The sequence below is a fragment of the Triticum dicoccoides genome, chromosome 7A (genome assembly GCF_002162155.2).
Source record: "Triticum dicoccoides isolate Atlit2015 ecotype Zavitan chromosome 7A, WEW_v2.0, whole genome shotgun sequence".
NCBI lineage: Eukaryota > Viridiplantae > Streptophyta > Magnoliopsida > Poales > Poaceae > Triticum > Triticum dicoccoides.
The window spans coordinates 566,496,165-566,505,054 of record NC_041392.1 but is presented as its reverse complement, the minus strand read 5'-3'; the positions used below and the strand labels follow the sequence as shown (position 1 = coordinate 566,505,054).

Sequence of the window (8,890 nt, the reverse complement as noted above, 5' to 3'; positions counted from 1 at the left end):
GTGATGGAAGATCAGGTGGACTTGCTCTGTTTTGCAATCATGCTGATAAGGTGATTTTGAATTATAAGTGTGCTAATTTCGTTGATGTGGTGTTCATGAATGATCGGGTGTGGACTGGAGACTTACTGGATTTTATGGATGCCCAGCTTGGGATCAGCAACATTTGTCATGGCAATTCATCCGAGGTTTGCATCACGATAGAGGCGCTCAATGATAAGTACCCCCTCCATAAACTAATATAAGAGTGTTTAGATCACAAACTAATATAAGAGTGTTTAGAACGCTCTTATATTAGTTATAGAGGGAGTATTTGGGATTGCTGTCTAAAGTGGGGATGGATAAAACAGACTATTTTCAATACTTGATTGATCGTGTCATGCAGAGGGTGAATGGTTGGAAAGAGAGGTAATTATCATTGGGCGGTAAAGAAATCCTTCTCAAGTTAGTTGCACAGGTTATACCATCATATGAAATGTCAGTATTTAAAATTCCTAAACAAGTTTATAAAGGAATATCTGACTCGATGTCGCACCATTGGTAGGGGGACAGTGACAACCAAAAGAGAATGCATTGGATGGCATGGTGGAAATTGTGTGTGCTGAAGTGCAAAGGAGGTATGGAGTTTAGAGACATCCACTGTTTTAATTTGGCTCTTCTAGCAAAATAAGCATGGAGGTTAATAGATAATCCATATTCTTTGTGTGGTACTGTCCTGAAGGCAGAGTATTTTCCTGATGGAGATTCGCTCAATGCTAAATTAGAAATGGGAGCTTCCCTCACTTGGCAAAGTATTATGGCAGGGGTGAACACTCTGAAACATGGGTGCATCTCGAGAGTGGGTGATGGACAGAAAATCAATATATGAGATGACCCATGGATTCCTGGTTCATGTAACATAACATTTGTTACTGTACATGGAAACCATATCGTATCAAAAGTAAAGGACTTGATTGATCCTAGTACTAACTAGTGGGATGAGGAACTAGTGAGACAAACCTTCTGGCACATGGATGTTCATCGAATCTTAGCAATTCCGCTTCCCGATTATGACATGGAGGACTTTTTTGCATCGGGTATGACAAAAAGATCAGATTTTTCGTGAAATCAGCATATTATGTTGAGTGGGATCACGAGGGTAACCTGTGTCGACCGAATGGACAAGGAACAAGCAGGTTGGTAGTGTGTGGTAAAGAATTTGGAGCTTGGACTATCCGGCAAAGGTAAAAATATTTTTTTGGAAAACTCTTCATGGAACTTTACCTTGTGGCATTAATCTTTCAAACAAACATGTTAAGGTATCACTACAATGACCTGTTTGGAGAACAGGGGATGATACTACTGTACACGCATTGTTCAAGTGTCCAATAGTTATGCAAGTTTGGAAAGAACTTGGACTAGATAGCATTATTAGTAATGCATGTCTAATTGATAGGGCGGGAGAATGTGTGCTGGGATATCTCCTGGAGTTGCCAGAATAGGAGACATTTGTGCTAGGGCAAAAGAAAGTGCATGAAATAATAGCTATCAGACTTGTTGGTATCTATGGTGGGAGAGAAGGAAGCTCCGCCATGGTGAGACAATTCAAAATGCCAAACAAATTGCAGCTTCGGTCCGAGTCTTGACATCAAACTACACTTCAGCAGCGCAACCAAAAGCTAAGAGGAAATCCGGAGGATGGATGCTACATCCTAATGGACATGTGAAGCTCAATGTGGACGTTTCGTTTGATCAAGACCTTCTTAAGGGGACAACTGGTGCAATTATTCGAGATGATAGGGGCAAATTCATAAATGCAAGGAATTGGAAAATTGACTTTTGTTATGTGCTATTCGCTGAAGCTACTGCGTTGAGATATGGTCTTTGCCTAGCAGAAACAATCGGTTGCAACAAGGTTATTGTCAATTCAAATAATCTTGAGGTTGTCAGTGTCGTGGTTCTAAGTCTGACAGTAAAGTAGGGGGTAAGAATGTAGAGGCAAGATCCTAGCTGCGGTGAGATTGTGCACGCAAGATGTACGAGTTCAGGCCCTTTGCGGAGGAAGTAGCAGCCCTATGTCTCGGTGCCCGGAGGCTCGGTCGATTGGAATATGCGTGAAGTTACAGTACTACTAGGAAAAGGCCAGTTAGTGACGCACCTATTTTGGCCATTAATGGCGCACTATAGGTGCGCCACTATCATCACGCCACTAGTAACAAGTACTAATGGCGCACCCCTGGTGCGCCATTAGTATACCAGATAATAATGGCGCACCACATAGTGCACCATTACTATGTCCAACGGTGCGCCATTACTATCTGACTTAGTAGTGGCGTACCACATATCTGGTGCGCTATTACTAACAATTTTTTGTAAAAATTTTTCAAATTTTGTTTCAAATTTTTTTTTCAATTTTTTTCTTAATCTCGGGTCACTATGGCTTAATCTCGGGTCAATATGTTTAACAGGCACTTGTTGATATATCTATCATATCAATCCTATTAAACCTTGTTAATGTCTAGGACTTTATTCATGTTGATGAGTATGATGAAATTTTGAAAAATATTTCAAACTTCCGGTCATATTACGTATCATATTTTGAAAAAAAATCAAAAACAAAATTTGAAACCATTTTTTTCTGTTACTAGTGGCGCACCTAGCAAATGGTGCGTCACTAGTAAGTTTGATTTTTTTTTTCATTCCCCCCTCTAGATCTTAAAAGCCTTGTATCTTTTATTCTGTTAGGTTTTGGGGGATTCTGAAAAATCTTGAACAATGTTCCCCCGATTCAATTCAGATGTAACTTTTCGAGTAGATGATTTTTCATATAAAAAACTTTTTAATCCGAGTTCGTATCCAAAAGTTATGCCCATTTTACTAAATTTCAGAGAGATTTTGCAAATAAAGTTGAAATTCATATTTGTAAATTTTCCCAACAACTAGACCACATATCACGCGGAAAACTTATTTTCTTTTATTTTTTTGACATTCTCTTTTTTTAACTGAAAAAGCGGTCCAGGGGGGTGCATTTGGTTAGCAGTGACGCATCAGGGGATAGTGCGCCATTACTAGTTGACATAGTAATGGCGCACCTTCACAAAGTGCGCCATTACTATGTGTATAACTTGGTCAAACCTTGGTCAAACTTAGTAATGACGCACTTTGTGTAGGTGCGCCATTACTAAGTTTGACATAGTAATGGCGCACTATACCCTGGTGCGCCACTACTAGTTTTGAAAAAAAAGTAAAAGAAATGTTAGTAGTTGCGCACAGAGTGTGTGGTGCGCCATTACTAGTTAAAACTAGTAATAGGGCACGATGCCCTGGTGCGCCATTACTAGTTTTGAAAAAAAATTGTTAGTAGTGGCACACCATGGGTGTGGTGCGCCATTAGTGATATGGACACTAATGGCGTACCTACACATGGTGCGCCACTGTTATATAGCAATGGCGCACCACATAGGTGGTGCGCCATTAATATCCATATTAGCTATAGCCCTTTTCTTAGTAGTGCAGGGAGTGCGAACCCTTGGCCAGAGGAGGGGGGTGGCTTATATAAAGTGCGTCAGACCCCTCCAGCCCTCAATTACACAGGGTTTAAGGTACATAAAGGTGGCCGTTACTGATAACGCCAACAATAAAGATACATGAATGACTATTAAGTCTATAGTGTAACGCCTGACCGTTGCCATACAGAGTGACTTTAGATCTTCTATATGTCGAGTGATTCTTGTCGCGGTCGAGTGAGTACTCCTTGGTCGAGTGAACTTGAATCTTCCGAGTGGACTGTTTATGGTCGAGTGAATGATGGTATCCCTCGAATGCTTATGACTTTAGGCCAATGTCCTTGGGGAGGGTGTCTAGGTCAGGCCTATGACCTACCCTAGGTACATGTCATCGTCATTAGCCCCCGAATGGTTCAGGGTTCGAGTGGAAAAAGGAGTGGAAGTTGGTTCCGACTCTGTTACATGCCGCGGAAGTATTTTCCTTAGACTGATGAGTTATGCGACAACTTTGACTTCATTTTTAGTGGCCTTGATCCATTCTAAAGTAGTTGAGTGAACTTTTGCTGATAATCTTCGAGTGTTGATATGAAAGAAATCTTCAGTCTGACAGGTTGCTCTGCAGTTCCCGGATCTTGCGGGATTCGAAATTTTGGGAAGCGCGCGGGGCGGAGGAGGCCGCATTAATCGGGATGGATTAGGCAGGGGCGCCTCGATCACCGCGCCACCTTTTTCGCCATGTACCGAGCGAGCGACAGTTGCGGGATTTGACATGATTGCCCGGGCCCAGTCGTCAGTCACTCGGAAATGACTCCATATAAGATGTTGGGTTGGGGAATTTTGCAATGTGCGCCTCAATTTCTCCTTCTTCCTCCTCTCCTTCTCCACCGTTACCGCTTTTGCTCTAGATGCTGCCTCCCGCCCGTGCGCCCCTTGCTGTGATGGTGAAGGACAAGATGGCGGTGCTGGAGTGCGCAAAGAAGGGAGCAGCAAAGGGGAAGGGCAAGAAGACCGCCAGGAGCGGGCCGTCGTCGAGATCTGGCTTGCCACGCGATTGGGTTCAGGGCGATTGGATCCGATCCACAATCGTGCTGGATGACTTGCAAGACCTGGCCAAGAGGGGGCTGATTGAGCATGATTCCTGGAGGCTCCCAGGGGATGAAACTAAGCCACAGCCTCAGGAGGGTGAGTGTGTCTTACTCGCCACTCACGTCGACCACGGTTTTTCTTTGCCCCCACATCCCTTTTTCCGTGCATTCCTGAACTTCTTCGGAGCCCAACTCCACCATTTCTCTCCCACACTATCACGTACCTTGCGGCCTATGTCTCCTTGTGCGAGAATTTCCTGGGCTGCTGACCGCACTGGGGTTTGTTTAAACACATCTTCACATGCCGCTCACAGACTGTGAAAAAGGCTAGCCCGAGTGACGAGAAAACACAGGTGATCCAGATGTGTGGGGGCTTAGGTATCCAGATGAGGGGGAAGAGTGCTTTTCCTGCGATGACTCTCCCTGACTCGGTTAGAGGGTGGCAGTCGACTTGGTTTTATTGCAAAGACAAGTCGACCCCTGGTCATTCGACTGGTCTCCCCCTTTTCCTTAGCGCGAGTCCAGAAACCTACTTCCTTGAGAGTGACTCCAGCAGAGAAGGTGGAGGTGTCCATGTTGATGGAGCGAGTAGTTCAGCCGATCCATGAGGGTGTGACTGGTATGGATCTGCTCGAGGTATTCCTCAGTCGACGTATTCAACCCCTCCAGGCTTGTGATCACTCCATGTGGATGTACTCGGGGATTGAAGATTCCACTCGGATCCACCCAGAGGACGTTGATGAGAAGTCGGTGGCACAGTGGGTGCAAAGCATGATAGGGAACAAGGATAACCCCAGGGGGTCCCGAAGAGTTTTACCATTCGACACCAACAACCAACCAGACAAGGTTTGTCCCTTATCTCCGAGTGTTTTTCATTCTGACTTGCATTTGTTTACTGAGTCGACCACCCTTTGGTCACCTCTTTTGCTTCACAGGTTTATACGGAGCCGTACTCAATGACGAACGGGGAGCAAGAGCAGTACCAGGAAGGAGAAGAAAGCGGAGGCGAAAGCATGGATTTTCAGTCTGATGGAGGAGAAGAGGAGGAGGAAAGCGAGGACTCAAGCAATGGTGAAGAAGTCGAGTCACCACCTTGCAACGAAAAGCATTCCAAACATAAGCACGACCCATCAAGTATCCACGGCGAAGTAGCTAAGCCGACCGGACAGACTTCGAAGCGCACTCGGACCTCTTCGCCTGTGCCGACTGAGAAGGCTCCAAAGCAGCCAAAAGTTGCAGAACCAAAGCCTCGGAAGACCCTGCCCAAGATCAAGATCGACGTCCCCGTCACTTCTGCGTAAGTGTCTTGCCCCCACTTTTTGACCAGGGACTTGTGCTGTCGACTCTTTCTCATTTGTCCGAGTGAATCTTGAAACTTGCAGAGCTGCTACCTCTGGGACTTCTGCTTACAGGGATGATGACGAGGATGTGGAAGACGCGGTCACTTCTAACCCGGGTATGACTTCTGCAAACTTGTCTTTGCTTTCTCAACCATTTTGTTGATCGACCGAATTTTTATGGTTAATTCTTTTTTGTAGCTCCTCCCAATGTCATTGATCTTCCAGATGACGATGAGGATGTGCCGCTGAGGCCCAGGAGGAGTAAGAAGACATCAACTGGCAAGGTGCCCCAGTCGACACTAGTGATGGAGCCAGTGATCCAGGAGACCGGCGATGCCAACCGAGCTTCTGTGACTTTTGCCGTACCATTGTCGAGTGCTCAGCCTTAGACGTCGACTTCTCAGATCCCAACCGATACACCGTCTCCAATCTTCACTATGTATCGCGTCTCGGAGGACCAAGTGGGTGCTGCCAAGGAGGCCATATGCATCATGATGGAGCAGACGAAGGTGGTTCGAGGGGCCAGTCAAGCTGCTTATGATGCCAGCTCAGCTCTCCGGAGCAACGTCCAGGTTGGTTGATTACCGACTGAACTCTTAGCTTGTCGCTTGCTCTGTTAGGATATGCTACCCGAAAATTTCCCTTGTGCATCTTTCCGTCAGTCTGCCTTTTGCATTTGCACACCCACTGGGTGTTTAATTTATTGCCGAATAGTACTGCTGAATAGTTTTGCTTCTTGAGTCGACTAGATTCTGTCGATTGAGTCTTTGAACCAGTGGGGGCACGCTGAGTGCATTCACTGGGTGTAGTCCCCGAGACCGTAGTTGACTGCGGGCAGTCGGCTATGGTCTGAGAATCATAACTTTCTCACTCGGTCTGAACAGATCATGTCAAGTGTAACTTGAACCAGTGGGGGCACGCTAAGTGCACCCACTGGGTGTTGTCCCCGAGACTACTGTTGAATGTTTGATTCGGCAATAGTCTTCGAATTCTTTTCACTCGGGAGTGAATAACTTTTGATTCTGTTCACTGATGTAACATTTGTTGACTTCAAAAATCCTGTGAGCTCATCTCCAAATTTTCCGAATTCGAGGAGAAGCAGAGACAACTCAATCTTGACTTGGAGTTGGCTAAGCAGAACTTGCAGAAGGCCAAAGATGAGACAACCGATATGGAAGGTAACAACTGGTCGATTGTTTATCTTGGCCGACTCACAAGTCATCTCCTTGTTCTTCTGTCTGACCCGAGTACATATCTTTCAGAGAAAATGAAGCAGGCTCTGGCGAAAAAGGACCTCGATCTTGCTGCTGCGCAAAAGGAGGCTCAGGAGAAGACTGTACTTGCTGACAAGAAACTGGCCTCAGTGGGTGCGCTGGAGGAAGAAAACACCAAGTTGAAGACATCCCTTAATGAGTCCAACCGAGAAGTGACTCTTCTGAAGAAAGACAAAGTGGCTTTGAACGAGAAGATTGAAGGCATTTCTCGTAAGAGAAATGATCTCGAAGCTTATCTGGGGGCACTCACCAAGAAGCTATTCCTTGTGCTCGAAGGTATTCTTCCTTGTCTGACTGTTTAGCTATCGTCGATTCACCATGCAACCGTCGACTCATTATTTCTTTGCGTTTATAGAATTCTGCCAAAACTTTGAAGAAGAAACCAGACGAATCGATACAGGCCTGGACCCCGTCCTTTCCCCTGTTGGTGATGAAGCTACCATGAACGTGCTCCGACTGGAATCCCGTGTTTCCAGTGTTACGGCCTACCTTGCTCACCTGAAGGTTGCGGTGTCGCAGATTGGCTCAACGCTTTGGCCACGGGAGACGCCCCAGAATGACCTCGAGTCTTTGATGACTCGACTCAACGAGATCCCTGGCCGAGTGTAGGAGTGGAAGAAGTCGTCTGCTCGCTGCAGTGCTGACGTAGCTCTGTCGCTAGTTCGAGTCCACTTCAAGGAAGCCAAGGAGGAGAAGCTAGCAGCGATCAAGGTTGCCAATACGAGAAAACATGACTTCCAGTCCTTCATGGATACCTTTATTGCAGGCTGCCACTCGGATTGGAGATGGAATCGACCTGGATGAATTCGTCGAGCCTGCCAGTCCTCCCGCGGAGTGAACAAACTTTTTATGATCCGATTAAATTTTCCTCGGTATGCCGAGTGGTTTTTGTAACCGTTTAAACTTCTTCGGGCTTGATGCTCGAGTACCTTGAACTGCGATCTAGAACCTTGTAGGATTTATCTGAACTTGGTTGCTTTTGGATCTTTTGACTCTTTGAGTAGAACTTTTTTCTTCAGTATGAGTTGCTACTGACTTTGTGAGCAGCTCAGTCGAGTGTATCATGGGCAAAGCTACTTGGTGTTGCCCATGGCCTGCACCTCGCCATCCTTGCGGATCGGGATGGAGCGGACATTGTATTTGTGTCAAAACTCCAAGGACAGATCATGGTCGACCTGCGTCTCGTCATCTTTGCAGATAAGGATGGAGCGAACGTTGTATTTGTGTCAAAGCTCCGAGGACAGATCATGGTCGACCTGCACCTCGTCGTCCTTGCGGATAGGGATGGAGCAGACGTTGTATTTGTGTCGAAGCTCCAAGGACAGATCGTGGTCGACCTGCACCTCGCCGTCCTTGCGGATAAGGATGGAGCGGACATTGTATTTGTGTCGAAGCTCCGAGGACAGATCGTGGTCGACCTGCACCTCGTCGTCCTTGCGGATAAGGATGGAGCGTGTTTTAAAACTTAGGCGAGTACTAGACTGCAGCTAAGCCCCCGAGTGGGAGGGTTGCTCACCACTCGGTAGGATTTTTTTAACTTAGGCGAGTACTGGACTGCAGCTAAGCCCCCGAGTGAGAGGGTTGCTGACCATTCGGTAGGATTTTTTAAACTTAGGCTAGTACTGGACTGCAGCTAAGCCCCCGAGTGGGAGGGTTGCTCACCACTTGATATGATTTTTTTAAACTTAGGCGAGTACTGGACTGCAGCT

At 46.2% G+C, this 8,890-nt stretch overlaps 1 protein-coding gene and 1 long non-coding RNA gene across 3 annotated transcripts; both read left to right on the top strand.

Annotated features, from left to right (window-relative positions):
- Positions 1–214: 214 nt before the first annotated feature.
- On the top strand, positions 215–741 carry LOC119329186. The gene is made up of 3 exons (XR_005159338.1): positions 215–454; positions 542–614; positions 719–741. It is a non-coding gene; the product is annotated as an uncharacterized LOC119329186 (long non-coding RNA).
- A 4,767-nt stretch (positions 742–5,508) lies between these two features.
- LOC119332738 (submandibular gland secretory Glx-rich protein CB-like) lies at positions 5,509–7,933 on the top strand. Of its 2 annotated transcripts, XM_037605889.1 has the most exons (6): positions 5,509–5,864; positions 5,950–6,023; positions 6,106–6,479; positions 7,010–7,085; positions 7,170–7,457; positions 7,537–7,933. In XM_037605889.1, exons 3-6 carry the CDS (start codon positions 6,345–6,347, stop codon positions 7,788–7,790), a joined length of 753 nt encoding a protein of 250 aa, XP_037461786.1. In that variant the 5' UTR covers positions 5,509–5,864; positions 5,950–6,023; positions 6,106–6,344; the 3' UTR covers positions 7,791–7,933. The 2 variants fall into 2 exon arrangements, with proteins under 2 accessions (XP_037461786.1, XP_037461787.1); XM_037605890.1 differs by lacking the exons at positions 7,010–7,085; positions 7,170–7,457; positions 7,537–7,933 and having other exon boundaries at positions 6,106–6,501.
- The last annotated feature ends 957 nt before the right edge of the window (positions 7,934–8,890 follow it).

Excerpts from the sequence above, each read along its gene's own strand:
- LOC119332738 (XM_037605889.1), top strand. The coding sequence starts at position 6,345 with ATGTATCGCGTCTCGGAGGACCAAGTGGGTGCTGCCAAGGAGGCCATA. Across the intron at positions 6,480-7,009 it reads CTCTCCGGAGCAACGTCCAG|AGACAACTCAATCTTGACTT; the intron begins GTTGGTTGATTA and ends GAGGAGAAGCAG. Across the intron at positions 7,086-7,169 it reads TGAGACAACCGATATGGAAG|AGAAAATGAAGCAGGCTCTG; the intron begins GTAACAACTGGT and ends CATATCTTTCAG.